Here is an 18,703-nt window from a genome sequence, read left to right as displayed (position 1 = left end):
CATATACGATAAACATCAAGAAGTTAAACGATACAAGAATTTGATTCAAGAGAAAGCTTTCATGCACCCATATATAAGCAATTGCATATAATATCACTAAAATAGGAAATGGCAGCTCCCTCACCTGGAATTCTGGCTCCAAAAGTACTCTTAGAATCCTTCCTTACACCATAATTGATCTCCCATTTGATCTCCATCCTTGAGCACTCCTTCCAGCCTTCTAACACTCTCCTAAGTTCTGTTTTTAGGGTTCTAAAACTCCCTTTTGGTAGCCACAAAAAAATGCCTTCCCACATTAACATGTGAGTTCATTGCAGTGTAACACATTATTCCATGACTCTTTGATTTCTCGGCTACTATAGTTTCTAGGTTTTTCCTAACATTGTAGAACCAAAAAAATAATAAAATGCAAATAAGTCAAGGCTAAATTGTACTAGCCAAGGCTCGAACCTACCCCAACTTAATTACAAAATAATTGCACAACCATTCAACCAATTTATGTTTCATGATAAATCCTACACCTCTAGGATTATATTATCACACACCATGATCAAACATATAACTAAAATAATAAAACAATTAAATTAATATGCTAATGACATTCACAAGGCTTGAACCTAAGTCTTCTTATAATAGTCAAGTACTCTTAACCACTTAAGCTACCATTGCTCCTTGTCTTCTCTATCCATATTAATGAACTTAGGGATTCCCGCCCTTGCATTTATTAGATAAATATTTATTTATTTACTTAATTTTCTCGGATCTTACACTAATCATTGGACACGATATTAGAACCTAAACTATAATAGACAACTAATTGATGGTGCATCTAGACATAGAGTACATCATTGGTCATTCATAAAATCATAAGTTTGATCAGTAATGTGAACTCTTAATAAGCAAAGGTCTAAGAAATTAGGGTTCTTATTAAAGTTTAGACTTGTTGCTAAGACATTAGGGCTTGTTACATAAGGTGTGAATGCGAGAGTAGGAATTAGAAGAATATTGTCTAGTGTTTTTGCTTTGAATTGGATCATGAAACCCAATCTCAGTGAAGCTTTTATCTGATATTTTTCTCAATCAAAATATTACTTTCCATTGTGTCAATTTCTATCCATATTTTACATTTTAATTCTAAAGTTATTTTTCCTTTAAACCATAAATGTTTTGGTATTCTCACCCGTTATCAGTAATAAATCAATTAATTTAAACCACATTAGTCCCTATGGGATATGATATCTGGACTTGTCCACTTTATTATTTGTACGATTTGGTGCACTTACCAATCCCAAAAGAGTAAAGAAAATTAGGTGATTCCACTGCTTTTCCAAAATAGGATTCATCATTGGTTTTCCAAAACATTATTGTTTATTGATTACTTGTCTAAGATTTCAAATCAATCAAATGTAACTTCTCAATTAATTTGTTGGTCTTCTAACTTTTAACCAAAGTAACTTCTCAATCAAAAGTAAGAACTTACAGATTAATCATAGTAAATTTAATCAAAGTAACTTCTCAATTAAATATTATCATGCCTAATCATTTATTCCTTTACCTCTTATATCTAGTAAAAAGCTAATTAATCAAAGTAACTTCTTGATTAATTATAATCAAACTTTTTACCTTTAATCAATGTAACTTCTCAATTATTAGCAAAAACTCATTCAATCATATGAAAGTTTCTAAATCTAACGAAAGTAACTTCTTAATTAAAATTTAAAAACCCTTGGACTCATATGATTGTTATATTATGTAGATTTAACAATGTGTAACTTGCTACAATGTAAAAATCATCACTTTTAATAGATTAAGAATCAAAAGACATAGATGAAAATAAATCACAACAAGAACAAAAAAGAACAAACAAATTTATTCATCGAACCTCATAATCTAATTAAGAAATTACAATGGAACTAACCCTTGAAGGTTAGCCCTCCATGGAAAGCAAAAGTAACATAAATATAGAACTAACCCTTGCTCAATATTTTTTCCTCGTTGATAAGCTTGCAACCTTTCATCTGTCGCCTCTAATTTCTCTCACACTCCATCCATTAGTATCATAACTCCCCTATAGGATAGTCCATTGGTTGCTTCAACTTGTTGTGGTGGTACATATTGTGAGTATTGAAATGGATAATATTCCAAGAACGAGGGTTGAATTTGCTTATTAAAAACTTGGTTAATTTTGAAAGCTTAAAACACCATTAACTTGAATCAAATCAACTACGAAACGAGGATGTAATAACTATTGGACTTTACACTTTTAATTGATCAAAAATAGGGACAATCAGCTAATTTCATTAAACAATTAACAGTATAGTGCAAATCAATATATCAAAATATTAAATCAATCGATTGAAATACTGGAATTCTGCTGAATTTTGAATTTATAGTTTAAACCGAAAACAGAATGAAAGACTTATCCATATTGATTCAAATGAGTAATACAGATATGAGTCAAGTCTCAGGTCGTGCTATAACACACAAGAATAGTTAAAAGAATATACAAACCATAATTCTTGAAACTTTAAAGCACAAATCAAAAGAGAAGGGATAAAGACAAGCACAAGAACATAAATTTTATACTGGTTCACTCAAATCTGAGCTACATCCAGTTTGTCAAGGCAACCCGAGCCTGACTTGCACTATTTCAAAAGATTTACACAATCCATAAGATCACACTTTCAAAATAAGTAAATATACACACCAAGACTCTTGAATCCCCTAAGAATCTCAACAAGCACAACAAGATCACACTTGCTGACCTGGAAAACCACCAGAAACAACAAAGAAACTTGAGAAAGATCAAACTTGAATGGAGGCTCTCCCTAGCCAACCAAACCTCTTTCTCTAAGTTCCTAAACCAAGCAAAATTGCTCCAAGAAAGATCAAAGATCAATCACCAAAGGTTGCAATTTTGTATGATCCAGAGAGAGATTTTTCCATAAAATTCACAATGATTTCGCGCTCAAAATGGTAAGTCTTGCACCTCTCTCTAGAAAAACATATTATATAGTCAATTTGTTAACAAATTCAACAGGTTGATTTTTCATTCAATCTATTGATTTCACTTAACTTAAGCAAAATTGGTCGATTAAAAAATAAATCAATTGATTGAATACATAACAAATAAAACTACTATAGTAAGACATTTAACCTGTTAAAACCAATTCAACAGGCTAAAAGACACCAACCAGACCTTCTACATCTATGTAATACGAAATGGTCTACATTTTGAGAACCAATCTTCAAGCTTGTGTTCTTCGTGTGAAATCCAGATTTAGCACACACACACATGCCAGGCTTGATCAACATGTGAATCATCAAGTCTTCACACCTTCATCAATTTTATCATGGCTTCATATATCTTCATCAAATCCTCAAGCACCAAATCTTCACACAATTTGTTATAACACATATTGTTGCTAAAAACTATGTGGAACATATGGTTGTTATGGATAGTAATTATAGTCCATTGCTAAGAACCAAAATGATAAAAATTCTAACTGTGTTCCTTGAGAATGGCACCAAATTCTAATTATGCCTAATCATGTCTATTCCTTTACCTCTTATATATAGTAAAAAGTTAATTAACGAAAGTAACTTCTTGATTAATTCTAATCAAAGTTTTCACCTTTAATCAATGTAACTTCTCAATTATTAGCAAAAATTATTCAATCATGTGAAATTTTTTAAATTTAACCAAAGTAAGTTGTTAAATAAAATTTGAAAACACTTGCACTCATATGATTGTTATATTATCTAGATTTAATAATGTGCTAACTTTCTACAATATAAAAATAATTACTTTTACTATATTAAGAACCAAAAGACATAGATCAAAATAAATCACAACAAGAAAAAAAAGAATAAACAAATTTATTCATCATACCTCATAATCTAATTAAGAAATTACAATGGAACTAACTCTTGAAGGTTAGCCCTCCATGGAAAGCAAAAGTAACATAAAAATAGAAGAAGAGAGTGGAGATGAGATAGAAATTAGGTCCCCCTAAATGGTTCCTAAACTTCAAAGTTCCAAACTTTTGAACTTTTTTTTCTACTTCCTCTTAATCTCTTTATATAGGACTTGGACTAGACTTTTCTGTTGCTAAAATATCTCAAATATCTTTAAAATAATCATCAATATCATGCATCTTTATAGTTGTTAAAAATATTTAAAAATATTTGGAGAGACATAACTAGTTTTAAAACCATTTCACAAATATAGTTGATTGTTAATTTATGATATAATTAAATAAATTAATTATTATATCTCATGTATTATTAATATTTGCATTATTTTTTCAAATCTCCCATACTTAATCTTGTAGTCCAAATTTATTGAAAAATTCAAATATATCGATATTTGAACTTTAACTCTTTAACCTTTGACCAAACTTTAACCAAATTTAAATTTTTTACCAAACTTTGGTTATTTGACATTTTGACTGATCAATTACGAGTTGACATGTGGTAAGCCAGTTCTTTCTCTCACATCATCTTTCTCTTTCCTCCTTAGGGTTTTGCTACGTTTCATGAAGGAAGTGCATTGCGCTATGGCTGTCTGGCGCATTGATGGTTGCTTCGTTATGGTGTCGTGGTTCTGCGTTTTCTGCAGGTCTGATCTAGTGCATGATAAGTGCCATCAAGATGCATGTTTCGCGTTGGAGAGGCTACGCGAGATACAAGTTCAGATTGAAGTTGCTTCCATGGTAATGAACAAACCGGCACGAGGCCCGTTGTAGGTGAGATTTGGGTCACGTTTTGGTGGTGCAGTGCGGCGGTGGATTCGTGGCCTCCGTGAATTGGTTTGTTTGCTTCACGCACGGTAGTGCTGCTGGTTCTGGCGTGAACGCGGAGGCTGCCATGGTGGACTATGGTGATGAAAACTGGCGTGTTCGACGCTTCTACGTGTGCGTGATCGTGAGATTGTTAGAGTGTGCTGCCCAGTGGTGGCCGAACGGACTGCTGCAGGTGGTTGACGGTGGTGGCTGTCAATGATTTGTTTAGGGCTTTGGCCGGTGAGAGGTTGAAGATGATTTTCACGTGGCAAGTTGTTAATGGCCAAAATTTTTAGTGCGAGATTATGCGTGTTAAGATGTAGTTAGGCTGATTTAAAATTTAAGGATTGCTACACTTGGCATCATTTGGTTAATGATGATTTTAAGTGGTGGTAGCAGAGGTGAAAATAGATGTATTAGGAGTGTAGAATAGGTTTTTTTAATGGGTCTTCTGATAAAATAAGTGGAGTGTATGAATAAAAACGACAAGTGCATGTAGTTCCTGATTTTTTTCTTTCTAAAATTTACTAATCTTTTTTAATTTTACATTTTTAATGAATCAATTTTAACTTTAGTTGCATCAACAAATTTAGAATATCCAAAGAGAATTTATACAAAAAGAAAAACACTTTTTAAGTTATTTTTATCTTACAAACTAAATAATTCTAATTATCACAAATCTTAATTAAATGAATCTTCAAGTAAAAAAAATTCAATTAAATATCTAAAATTAAAAATTAATTGAGGGTGAAAATATGCACTCATCATCCATCCCAAAGTGGCATGCTTCCCTTCCCTATTCTTCCATCTCCTATTTTCATCTTTTTGTTTTCATTTTCAACTTATATCTTGTTATTGTTGTTTTGTTTCTATGTTTAGTTCTTGTCTTTTGGTTATACTGAATTCATCCTTTCTTCTTCCTATTCGAGTGTCGTGAAGTGAACATTCACATCTAGATAATCTTGTTATCTTAATGTTTAGTAGGAATTTTCTTAAGACTTTCTTAATCAACTTGAACCATAATACCTGGTTCATTAAAATTTAGTAAGATGAACTCTTATCAATTCCTCTAGAAGATGACAACCTCAAAAGGGAAGATGCCACTAGCAAACCTAAAAAACAAACAAACAAGATTAGGTGCCTAATGTAAGGAGAAATGGTAAACAAAGTTAAAGAAATAGGCGAGGATGAGATCTCCTTTTTAGTCATGCTCCTAGTGATCCTCCTAGGAAGAGTCTTTCCTTAGGAAGAGTCATTCCTCAAGAAGAGTCATGAACTCATCATACAGTGAAAATCTAGTTTGCATGGGTTGTTTGAAAAAAATTCACAAATATGTCTCGACTTCTAAAAATAGTATAAAACATAAGAGATCTCTAAATTTCAAAAAACATATGTTGATTTTAGGTTTAAATACTTTTTTTGTCCCAAATTTCGTCAAATTTTGTCAAATAAGTCCTAATTTTGGTTTTGTGTTCAAATAGGTTCCAATTTTTGTCAATTTTGTTCAATTGGGTCATTTTTTGCTAACACCGTTTAAATCATTAACGATCATGAACAATGACTGTCACATGTCACTTCATGGTTTTTTTTAATTTTTTTAAATGTCCACGTGTCAACCTAGTAGCGTGTCACATGTCAAAGTCAATGTTCTATATTCAATTTGGTCCCTATATTTGTTATTTTTGTTCAATTTAGTCCCAATTTTGTTTAAAATTGACCAATTTTGTTTCTATCGAAGATGTGACCAAATTTAATTTTTATATCAAAGTTATAATAATGTGAATATTAATATATTATATAAAAATATTTAATAAAAAATGTGAACTTTAATATAAAAATTAAATTTGATTTCAATTTGGAGAAGCACCAAATTGGTTCATGTTAACAAAAGTTGTGACTAAATTGAACAAAAATAACAAATATAGGGACCAAATTGAATATAAAACATTAACTTTGACATGTGACACGTGGATATTTAAAAAAATATATATTTTTTTTAAATTCAAGAAAAAAAAGAAAAAAATTCAAAAAAATCACGAAGTGACACGTGGTAGTCACTGTTCGTGGCCATTAATGATTTAAACAGTGTTAGCAAAAAGGACCCAATTGAACAAAATTGACAAAAATTGAGACTTATTTGAACACAAAACCAAAATTAGGACTTATTTGACAAAACTTGACGAAAATTGGGACAAAAAAAGTATTTTAACCTTGATTTTAAAGACCCGAAAATGTAAAATCCAATACAACTAAAATTAAGAAAAAAAATCTATAAAAAAAGTTATGACCAAAATATTGAGCAAAGGTAAGATGAGCCAAAAATTCCAAATTAAAACAAATATGTACATTGAATTAGGGCTGGGCAAAATAAATCAAACTGCATTGCACTACCAAAAACTGCACTGAACTAAAAGTTGTTCGCATGAACTGCACTAAACTGAAAAACAGTTCAGATGAACTGAACTGAACTGTTATTCTTAAAAATAAAACTAGATTGAACTGCACTGCACTGAATTGCAATGCATTATAATATAAATTGAACTGAACTGTTTTATGAACTGCACTACGTCAGAACTGAACTGCACTATTTTTGGACTAAACTGCACTAATTTTTAACTTAACTACACTGTTTTAGAACTGTTTTAGAACCGAATTGCACTGATTTTTAATAAACTTCACTATTTTTGAACTGAATTGTACTATTTTTGAACCGGATTGCATTGATTTTGAACTGATTTGCACTATTTTTGAACTGAATTACACTATTTTGAATCGAATTGCACTAATTACATATGATTGTACTACACAATAATAATCTAAAGTTTATAATTTGAAAGTCCTTAGGAAATAATACTTGAAATATGCATGATACTTCAATACACCAATTAACATTTTTATAATTTTTTTTATTTATATTAAAGTTTTCCGTAACTTAAAATGTAATTAAAATATTAAAATTAATATAATAAATATAAATATCGGTATTAACTTATTTTTTATATTTTAAAATCTGATGTAATATTATTTTTTAGTTTTACAATGTTTATTATGTTGCGTCAAATTTTTTAAAAGGATTTATTTTAGAAAATTCTCAAAATTAATATTTTTTTAACATTTGTATTCATTAATATTTATGTCAAAAATGTTCTAGAAATTTTATGAAGTTCTAAAATTAATATTTTAAGAAATTTTTAAAATAAATTCGCTTTAAAAAAGTTGACGCCACATAATAAATATTTTAAAACTAAAAATTAATATTACATAAGATTTTAAAATAAAAAATACCTTAGTACTAATATTTATATTTATTATACTAATTTCAATATTTAAGTTAAGAAAACTTTAATATAAATAAAAAATTATAAAAATGTTAGCTGTCAAAAAAATTAATTTTTAAAAATAACTTCTGTAAAATCATAACATAATAATAACATTACATAGTGAAATTCATTCAAAATAAAATAAGATCTTGAATTAATTTATAATTTTTTTAATAAATTAATTATAAATATTTTATATTTTTCTCAAAACAAGAGTAAAGAAAAAAATTAAGACAAAATAAAATAAATATTTTAATATGAAAGAGAAAGAATAGAACGTAATATATAAAACACATAAGTCCAATTCTTGTCCTAATACCAATATTTTATTTGAGGTATTTTGCTCTTTCAATCTACTATAGTTCAATAGTTAATATAATTAACTTAACATAAGTTTAGTTTCTTAAAACTGAACTATTTTATAATACAGTTTAATTATTATTATTATTATGAATAGTTTAGTATATTTTAGTTTGATATAGTACAATTAACTATAGTTTAGTATAGTTTAGTAAATTATGCCCAGCCCTACATTGAATCCAATCTATTACTACCAAAAGAAAATGAACTAAAATTTGAAAATGAAATATATTGAAAGTGTTTTATTGTATGATAAAATTGTAAATGTGTGTATTAAATATGTTTAATCATAAGTGTAGTTAACATCATCCTTTTTTTTTTTTACTTTGACTCAACCCATAATTCATTGAGTCAAGATCTTGCATATTTTCTTTATATGTTTTTAAGACGATTAATAAGTAAAATTTCTATTAGAGATAATCAAATTTGTCGAAAAAATAACATGGATGTTAATCAATTTTTAAAAAGATTTTAAAATATTTAAGAAAGTTAATTTATTAATAATAAATTTGCATGTGGGTTGTCATGTGATGAATTGATATTACTTAACTTTATTTATATAGAATTTGTAGTACATTTTGTGTAACATCCCAAAAACTGGATAACCTCAAATTGATAAAATGTCACATACATGAATAATCAGAGAGTACGGAGTTTGGAGTATGCAGGCATACAGTACGCCAAAAATTTCCCAGATTACATAAAAGAGGCTCCACACGGCCTAAACAAAGTACACTGGAAAAGCAAATAACTATACTAGGTCTTGTGCGGACAAGAGAAACATAACTAACAAAATCCTTCAGTGATGGGCCCCACAGTGGGCCCAATATTCATCCAATCCATCAAGCTGTAGCATCCCTATTATCCATACCACTGCCAGGGGTTCTCACATCTGCTCACATCAATAGAATTGATGATCATTGCAATAGAGAAGACCACACACAACATACAAGCAAGCAAAAGGGTAAGCTAGTGTAAAGGAATCTCATATTATAACAATCCACATGTAATCCCAAAGCCAAGCATAAATAACAAGCATCTATACCAGAGTTACCAAAACATATGAGACACCAAGACTTGACTATCCGGATACGTAACTAAGGCACCACCACTAAGTAGTGGAATTACGTCCTAACAGTGCGGCGTCACCACGAGGCCTTCGCGGAATTACACCCTTACAAGAGGCACCACCACGTGGCCTTCGTGGAATTACGTCCTGGCCTTGAGGCACCACCACGATACTCGCATGGAATTACGTCCTTATGTTAAGGCACCACCATGAACTCTCACCACGAGGTCCATGGAATTAAGTCCAATAGTTAAGGCACCACCAGGGACTCCCATTAGAAGGGTCCATGGGATTACGTCCGACGGATGAGGTGCCACCATGAGCTCTCGCTACAAGAGTCATGGAATTACGCCCTGCTCACACTTGGTACATGATTCACCAACCAATCAGAAAGTTTCCCACAATACCAATATCATGCATAACAACCCATCATAAAACTCATGCTTTCCAATTCAAACACAATGGAACAACATATCATATACATCTCACCCTCATACATAATCAAGGCATTATCCCTCAACCTTTTCTAGGAAAGCATTCAAATCAATCAAACAAACTATCACATCATTGGCCATTCACGTTATAGCACGAAACTTGCCCCAGCCTCGCTCAGGCTAGAAAACCTCGCTCAGGCAGGACGTCCTCTCGCTCAGGCGAGTCGCTTCTCGCCTAGGCGAGAGTGCGAGTAGTGGAACAGTGACTCCTGCAGATTCTCGCTCAAGCGAGTCCCCTTTCACCTAAGTGAGATACGCTTCGCTCAAAAATTGCAGACGAGTCGCCTGAGCGACTGTTCGCGCAGAAAGCTTGGGCGAGCCTCTGCTAGTCTCGCCTAGGCGAGGCATGCTCGCTTAGGCGAGAAAACCAGTGCCCGCCACCGTTTCTTCATACAACAGTCACACATACACCAAACCCAAAGGCCAAACGACATTCTTATCACATCACAATAGCATACAATCCACAGAATCATGCAATAGCAGTAGAACAAGCAGAAAACGATCTAGACAAATGGACCCTAGCTTCCCTTACCTGGATATAGTTAGAAAAAGATATTCTGACACACAACAGCCGAGCACAACAGCTCCATGATTAGATTCAAAAGCTAATTAGAGGGAAACAGAAAGAACATACTGTTATCATGGCAAATCTTTGTTGGCTTAGAAAACTAGCTTGGAAAGGTGAAGATGAGCTAAGCGAACTTACGTGGAATAGGGGAATGGAAAAGGTCGATAAGCTAACTTGGGAGGAGGAGGGAAGCCAAAATCCTAGCAGAGCTCTGTAACGAAGAGAAGAGTTGGGAGTGAGCTGTTTTCCAAGTGCAAGCAGAAGTGGGAATTGAAAGGGCAGCTTAGGGTCCTGAAGCCTCTAAGTGGGCTGACCTTAGGCCCAATAAAAGGCCAAGCCCTAAACTTTAAGGCAGCAAGAAAAATGAGACTTTACAATCCCCCCAACAACAAAATTTTTGACCTCGAAAATAGAAACTTACCAGGTAAACAATTGTGGATGGGACTTCCTCATATCTTCCTCCAACTCCCAAGTCGAGTCGCCGGTTTTTCGATCCCATATGACTTTGACTAGACTGACTTGTTTTCCCCCGCGTTCCTTAATTTTTCTAACCTTTAAAGCCATTGGTGGTACTTTCACTGTGACATCCTCCCTGATCTGTACATCCTCTGCTTCTAGCACATGAGAGGGATCAAAGACATACTTCCTCAACTGCGACATGTGGAACACCGGGTGAAGATTTGCCAACTGAGGGCACAAAGCTATCTCATAAGACACCGACCCAATCCTCCTTGAGATCTGATAGGGGCCAAGGAACTTAGGAGAAAGCTTCCTTGAGCGAAGAGCCCTTCCCACACTAGTGGTTCGAGTCACCCTCAAGAATACGTGGTCCCCAGCCTCAAATTCCAAGCGCCTCCTCCTGCGGTCTGCATAAGCCTTTTGTCTGCTCTGTGAAGCCTGCATTTTGTTCCTCACCAATCTCACCTTCTCGGTGGTCTGTTCCAACAACTCTGGTCCAACCAACACTACCTCCCCATCCTGATACCAACACAAAGAAGTCCTACACTTCCGGCCATAAAGAGCCTCATAAGGTGCCATCCCTATGCTCGCGTGGAAACTATTATTATAGGTGAACTCAATCAATGGTAAGACTTCATCCCAAGCGCCCAAGTGATCCAGTATACATGTCCGTAGCAAGTCCTCAAGTGACTGGATCGTCCTCTCACAGTGACCATCTGTCTGAGGATGATAGGCTGAACTCATCGTGAGCTTATTTCCCAGAGCACTCTACAAGGTCTGCCAAAACCGTGATGTGAACCGTGGATCCCTATCTAATACAATGCTCGAAGGCACCCCATGCAACCTCACAATTGATGAAGGATTATCTTGTTCCTTTTTAAGATTATTGAATATGGTGTGAGTTGATTAAGAAAGCTAAGTGAAATTCCCACTGAACATTAAGATAGCAAGCTATCTAGATGTGAAGGTTCCTTTCACAAAGCTCAAGAGAAGAAGATGATGGATTGATTCAAAATAAAAAGGAAATGGAAAGCAAATAAACTATAAAAAACCAAGAACAATTAAAGGAAGAAGAAAACATAAAATGGAAAGGAAAGAAATGGTAAAAATGTGAGAAGCACGCCACTACAAGGCTAGGCTAGAAGCCATGGCAACCTTGAAGATGAGTGGATGTGTGCCGCCACTTGCTATGCAAGATAAGGCTTAAAATTATTCACTCCCAAGGGAGGAAACTCTCACAAATGGTTCAGACACAAGAGTGTTTTTACTTCAAAATGTTCAACCCTTTTACATGTCTAGGAGCACCCCTTATATAGAAGAGTTTAGGGGCCTCTAAGCAAATAAAAGATACCTAAGGATGTCTCTACAAAAACCTAACCCTAGCTTCTAGAAACTAGGTCAAATAAGGTTACAAAAAATGAGAGACAAAAGACCTAACTATGGTGTGTGCAAGGATAATTTCGTTCTAGCACAAAAGGAGACAAAGAATGTGTCTCATATGTCTCCAAAATGTGGCCAAAGTGTACTAAAAACAAAGGAGACCAAAGGTACATAGGTACACTTGTTTTATGCCTTTTACTTTATGCTTTATGCCTTTGTTTTACTCTCTCCTCCACATCATTTATGCTCCCCAATCACCATGCGCCACCTAGCATTGCTTTCTTACTCATAATTAACCTACAAAGCAAATAAACATAGATTAGCATGTTGGCTTAAGTCAAGTCAACTATAGTCAACAAGTCAAACCTAGTCAATGGTCAACAAGTCAACTAAAGTTGATTCAACTAAGTCAACTTAGGGAATCAAAAATAACAAACACAAATGAAAGTGATGAAGGATTAGTGAACTTCCTTTCTAAACATGCTTAGTCTTCTTAAGCATGTGCCCCCATCCTTGGTTGGGGTCAATCCTTCATCATCCTCCCCTCCTTGGAAAGAATTTGACCACAAATTCTTTAAGCCTTTGTAGATGGAGCTTGACTTGATTTGGGGGAGGATTTGCACCTCCCTTTTATGAGCTCTTGTTCCATCCTTTCTAAGGGTATTACCCCTAGCTTTGGTTAGGCCATCCCTCTTTTCTAGACCATTCTTCCTCTCATGCTTGGGCATTGGGTCTTCCTTTTGAGCCTTGGAAGAGAAGGAAGAATGGTGATGTCCATCTTGCTTTGGAAATCTTTTTTTGGAGTCAAGTAACACTTTGGAGGTAACTTGCTCTTTTTCATTTTCATCTTTTCTCTTATCTTTCACTTTATTTTGGTCCTCATTTGCTTGATTGGGTGAGAGAGGTAGGAGTGTGAACTTCTTGCCTTGGTAGGAGAAAGCATATGTGTTAGCATGGCCATCATAAAAGACTTTTCTATCAAATTGCCATGGCCTACCTAGCAAAATATGAGTTTATTCCATAGGCACAACATCACATAACACCTCATCTTTAAAATTTCCAATTGAAAAGTTAATGAGGACTTGTTGAGTTACTTTAATGTCTTCTTTCTTAAGCCATGATAGCTTGTAGGGCTTGGCATGAGGGATAGTTTTCAAGCCAAGCTTGTCCACAACCCTTGTGCTAGCCACATTTACACAACTTCCATTATCTATGAGGAGGGGACATAGTTTGTCTTTGATATGACACCTTGAATGAAAAAGGTTTTGTCTTTGAGAAGGGTCAAGTTCCTTGGAAACTTGTCTTAATTGGTGCCTTATCATTAACAATCCACCTTCAAAGGGTTTAATCCTTTCACTTGAAGAAGAAGTGTGGGAAGAAGTACTTTTGGGGGAAGGGGGAGAAGAATGTTCACTCTCTACTTCTTTTTTAAGGTTTAAGGCCATGGTTCTTTTGGTGGGACAATTTGAAGCTATGTGCCCATATCCCAAACACTTAAAACATTTTATAGAACTTGTCCTTGTACCTTTAGAAGAATTAGGAGTTTCATTCGAAGGCCTAGACGAATTAGTCCTAGGAGGTGGGTCTTTGGAACTCTTGAGTGGTGATTTATCATGTTTTCTTTCTTTATCTTTCCAAGTACTAGAATAGTAGTCATTGTATGAACCACTCCTCTTGGCCTCTTTTTTCTTTTGCAATTGAGTTTTAACTTTGATGGCCAAATGTAAAACTTTGTCAAGAGAGGAGTACTCATATAACTCTACTAAATCTTGTATGTCCCTCCTTAACCCACTCACAAATCTAGCTACCTTTTCCTCTTCACTTTCAAATTGGAGTCCTACTTTTAGAAGCATGGACTCCATTAACTTGTAATATTCATCCACACACATGGACCCTTGTTGAAGCCTTTGGAGCTTCAAAAGAGTCTCCCTCCTATAGTAGGAACGAACAAATCTAGCGCGCATCAAATTTTTAAGGTCTCTCCAAGAAGTCGCGAGTGACTCTTGGTTAATATTGTCCATACATAATTGATGCCACCAAGTCATGGCATAATCCTCAAACTCTAAGACTACCAAATCTACTTGCTTTTGATGACTAACTACATGAATGGTAAAAATTTGGTCCACTTTTTGTTCCCACTCAATGTAGATGTTTGGGTCATTTTCTCCTTTGAACTTAGGAATCTTTGGAGTTTGCTTCTCTTGTGATGGTTTGCGCCTAGAATGCCCTCTTTTCCTAGCCTCTCTTTCTTGCTCCTTAGCTTCAAGCCTTTGAATGTGCTCTTGGATTCTTAGGTCACTTTGCTCCTTGTCCTTTCTCAATTGTTCAAAGGCCTCCTTCCTAGACAACTCCAAATCCCGAAGCAATCTCATCAATGTATTGTTTTTGTTTGGTGTAGGTGCATTTGATGAACTTGCCATGATTCCTACAACAAAAACACTCAAATCCGAGACAAAATAAATGGATTAGGGGTTAGACAACATGAAAATCGAGACCAAATCCAACCCAAAATGCAACCCAAGTGTTTAGATCACACTCCCAAAGTAACAAGGCAAGGCTAGCACTCAAAATCCACCAAAGGAGTGAAGCAAACACTTTTAAAAACTTGTTCAAAACCTTTTAAATGCAAGACAAGTGATTCGGCCACAACATCCCAAGAGTTTCAAGAAAAGAAAACTACTATGACACAACAAAGAACACCTAGTGACAAGCAAGAAAAACACAAAAACAAGAAAGTTTAACTTCTAAGGAAATTTTGTTTTAAAGACAAAACTTGAACAAGACTAAAGCAATGAAAAACACTTTTAAAGACTCTATGGAAAGCATTTGAACAAGCCAAGATTATACCTCAAATTATGCATACACCAAGAAAGATCATAACCAAGTTAAAGCATGGAACTAATTTGCCAATATCACCCAAAATTCAAGTATAAAATTTGGTAGCATAACACCTAGTAAAAATGGCCAAATGGATTCACCAAGCATTGTAAAAGCTCTTGGCCAAACTGTTTTTGGTCTTGAAAACACTTTTTTCTTTTCAAAATTAGGTACTTAAAATGATGAGAAGGATGTTTTAGGATGTCTTGAACACTTAGTTCCTTAAAATTAGGTCAAAATCAATTTCAAGGAGCATACAAAAACACAAGGCATAGATCTCATGCAATAGTTCAAAAACATAGAAACAAGAACAAGAAAACTCAAAGAAGCATATGACAAGAGACTCAAGCAAAAGTTAGACACATTTAAATACTCAACATGACATACACAAAGACACAAACATGTAGCTATCATGCATTTAAACTCATGGATTTGAGGCTCAAAGACTAAGCATCAAAAGACATGTTATCCAACCACATTTAGGAGCAAAAGAGTCACAAAACCGAAGCCAAAATTGCGACAACATAACCTGAAAACGTTGTTTTTCGTATTCTCGGCAGCTCTGACCTTTGCTCACTCATTTGATCATAACTCTCTCCACAGAACTACAAATGCAATAATTCTTTTTTTGTTAGAAACTAGACTCACAGAGCTTTCTTTTGATATAAAGAACGTTACTTTTAGACCACTGAGATAGCTGCAGTATTTTTTTCAAAAACGCACACGTTGCTGCCAGCACTGTTTTTATGTGGACCATTCAAAGATAGCTACACAAGACAAGGTTAGAACATGAAACCACCATATTCAAGGACAACCAAAGCTCTGATACCAAATGATGAAGGATTATCTTGTTCCTTTTTAAGATTATTGAATATGGTGTGAGTTGATTAAGAAAGCTAAGTGAAATCCCCACTGAACATTAAGATAGCAAGCTATCTAGATGTGAAGGTTCCTTTCACAAAGCTCAAGAGAAGAAGATGATGGATTGATTCAAAACAAAAAGGAAATGGAAAGCACATAAACTATAGAAAACCAAGAACAATTAAAGGAAGAAGAAAACATAAAATGGAAAGGAAAGAAATGGTAAAAATGTGAGAAGCACGCCACTAAGAGGCTAGGCTAGAAGCCATGGCAACCTTGAAGATGAGTGGATGTGTGCCGCCACTTGCTATGCAAGATAAGGCTTAAAATTATTCACTCCCAAGGGAGGAAACTCTCACAAATGGTTCAGACACAAGAGTGTTTTTACTTCAAAATGTTCAACCCTTTTACATGTCTAAGAGCACCCCTTATATAGAAGAGTTTAGGGGCCTCTAAGCAAATAAAAGATACCTAAGGATGTCTCTACAAAAACCTAACCCTAGCTTCTAGAAACTAGGTCAAATAAGGTTACAAAAAATGAGAGACAAAAGACCTAACTATGGTGTGTGCAAGGATAATTTCGTTCTAGCACAAAAGGAGACAAAGAATGTGTCTCATATGTCTCCAAAATGTGGCCAAAGTGTACTAAAAACAAAGGAGACCAAAGGTACATAGGTACACTTGTTTTATGCCTTTTACTTTATGCTTTATGCCTTTGTTTTACTCTCTCCTCCATATCATTTATGCTCCCCAATCACCATGCGCCACCTAACATTGTTTTCTTACTCCTAATTAACCTACAAAGCAAATAAACATAGATTAGCATGTTGGCTTAAGTCAAGTCAACTATAGTCAACAAGTCAAACCTAGTCAATGGTAAACAATTCAACTAAAGTTGATTCAACTAAGTCAACTTAGGGAATCAAAAATAACAAACACAAATGAAAGTGATGAAGGATTAGTGAACTTCCTTTCTAAACATGCTTAGTCTTCTTAAGCATGTGCCCCCATCCTTGGTTGGGGTCAATCCTTCATCATCAATCTCCTTGAAGTACAATTGAGCCAACTTAGCCATAGACATAAGATGAGTGGCGTGCACTGTCTTTCTACTCAAGGCGTCTGCTACCACATTTGCCTTCCCCGGATGATACAAGAGTTCAAAATCATAATCCTTCAAGAATTCCATCCATCTCCTCTGCCTCATATTCAGCTCCTTCTGATCAAATAGATACTTGAGGCTTTTGTGGTCATTGACACGGAACTGGGCACCGTCGAGGTAGTGCCTCCAAATCTTCAAGGCAAACACATTAGCCACCAACTCCAAGTCATGAGTTGGGTAGTTTCTCTCATGCACTTTGAGTTGTCTCAAAGCGTAGGCCACTGCCTTCTTCTCCTGCATCAACAAACAGCCTAACCCTAGATGAGAGGCATCACAGTAAACCTTAAATGGTTTTCCAACATCGAGGATTACTAGGATTGGAGCACTCGTCAACCTCCGCTTAAGCTCTTGGAAGCTTTCCTCACACTTATCTGTCCAGGTGATAGGTTGGTCCTCCCGTGTGAGTTGTGTTAAAGGTGCCACTATCTTGGAGAATCCCTCTATGAATCTCCTATAGTAGTCAGCCAATCCCACGAAACTTCTGATTTTTGTTGCTGACTTGGGACTTTCCCACTTAACTACTGCATCAAACTTCGCTAGATCAACTGCTATCCCCTGGGCGGATATCTCATGTCCTAAGAATTGCACTTCGTCCATCCAAAATTCACACTTGGACAGTTTAGCATATAGTTGCTTCTCCCTTAGGATACCAAGCACTAGCCTCAGGTGTTCGGCATGCTCTTTCTGAGTCCTAGAATAGATAAGGATGTCGTCTATGAAGACTACGACAAACTTATCTAGGAACGGTCTGAATATTTGGTTCATGTAGTCTATGAACAACGCTGGAGCATTGGTCACACCAAAAGGCATGATCACATACTCGTAGTGTCCATACCGGGACCTGAAGGTCGTCTTCTGCACATCATCCGCCTTCACTAATATTTGATGATAACCCGACCGCAAGTCAATCTTCGAGAATATTGCTGACCCATGCAGTTGATCCATCAAGTCATCTATTCTCGGGAAGGGGTATTTGTTCTTGATGGTCATCTTGTTCAGTTGTCTGTAGTCTACACACAGCCGTGAACTCCCATCCTTCTTCTTCACCAACAGTATCGGCGCTCTCCAAGGCGAGGTACTGGGTCAGATGAACTGCTTCCCCAGTAAATCCTCTATCTGCTTCTTGAGTTCCACCAACTCTGCCAGAGCCATACGGTATGGAGCCATTGACATTGGCCTGGTTCTTGGCACTAGGTCTATAGAGAACTCCACCCCTCTATTGGGAGGCAACCCTAGTACCTTCTTTGGGAATACATCCTTAAACTCGTGTACTACTGGTATGATCGATGCCCCTTCCTCCTTCTCCACTTCCAAACGAGTGAAAATTATGAAGCACTACGCGCCCCTCTAAATCTCCTTCACTATTCCCTAG

General features: G+C 35.3%; 1 protein-coding gene across 1 annotated transcript; it reads right to left on the bottom strand.

Annotated features, from left to right (window-relative positions):
• Positions 1-11,012: 11,012 nt before the first annotated feature.
• Positions 11,013-11,798, bottom strand: LOC114174468 (uncharacterized). The gene is made up of 2 exons (XM_028059307.1): positions 11,565-11,798; positions 11,013-11,333 (listed from the first exon to the last, which is right to left on the bottom strand). The coding sequence occupies exons 1-2, from the start codon at positions 11,796-11,798 to the stop codon at positions 11,013-11,015; spliced, it is 555 nt and encodes a 184-aa protein (XP_027915108.1).
• Between the last annotated feature and the right edge of the window lie 6,905 nt (positions 11,799-18,703).

This window comes from Vigna unguiculata, chromosome 2 (genome assembly GCF_037176805.1).
Source record: "Vigna unguiculata cultivar grain cowpea cultivar isolate G323 ecotype 2 chromosome 2, ASM3717680v1, whole genome shotgun sequence".
Lineage (NCBI taxonomy): Eukaryota > Viridiplantae > Streptophyta > Magnoliopsida > Fabales > Fabaceae > Vigna > Vigna unguiculata.
This window is presented reverse-complemented; position numbering and strand designations above follow the sequence as displayed.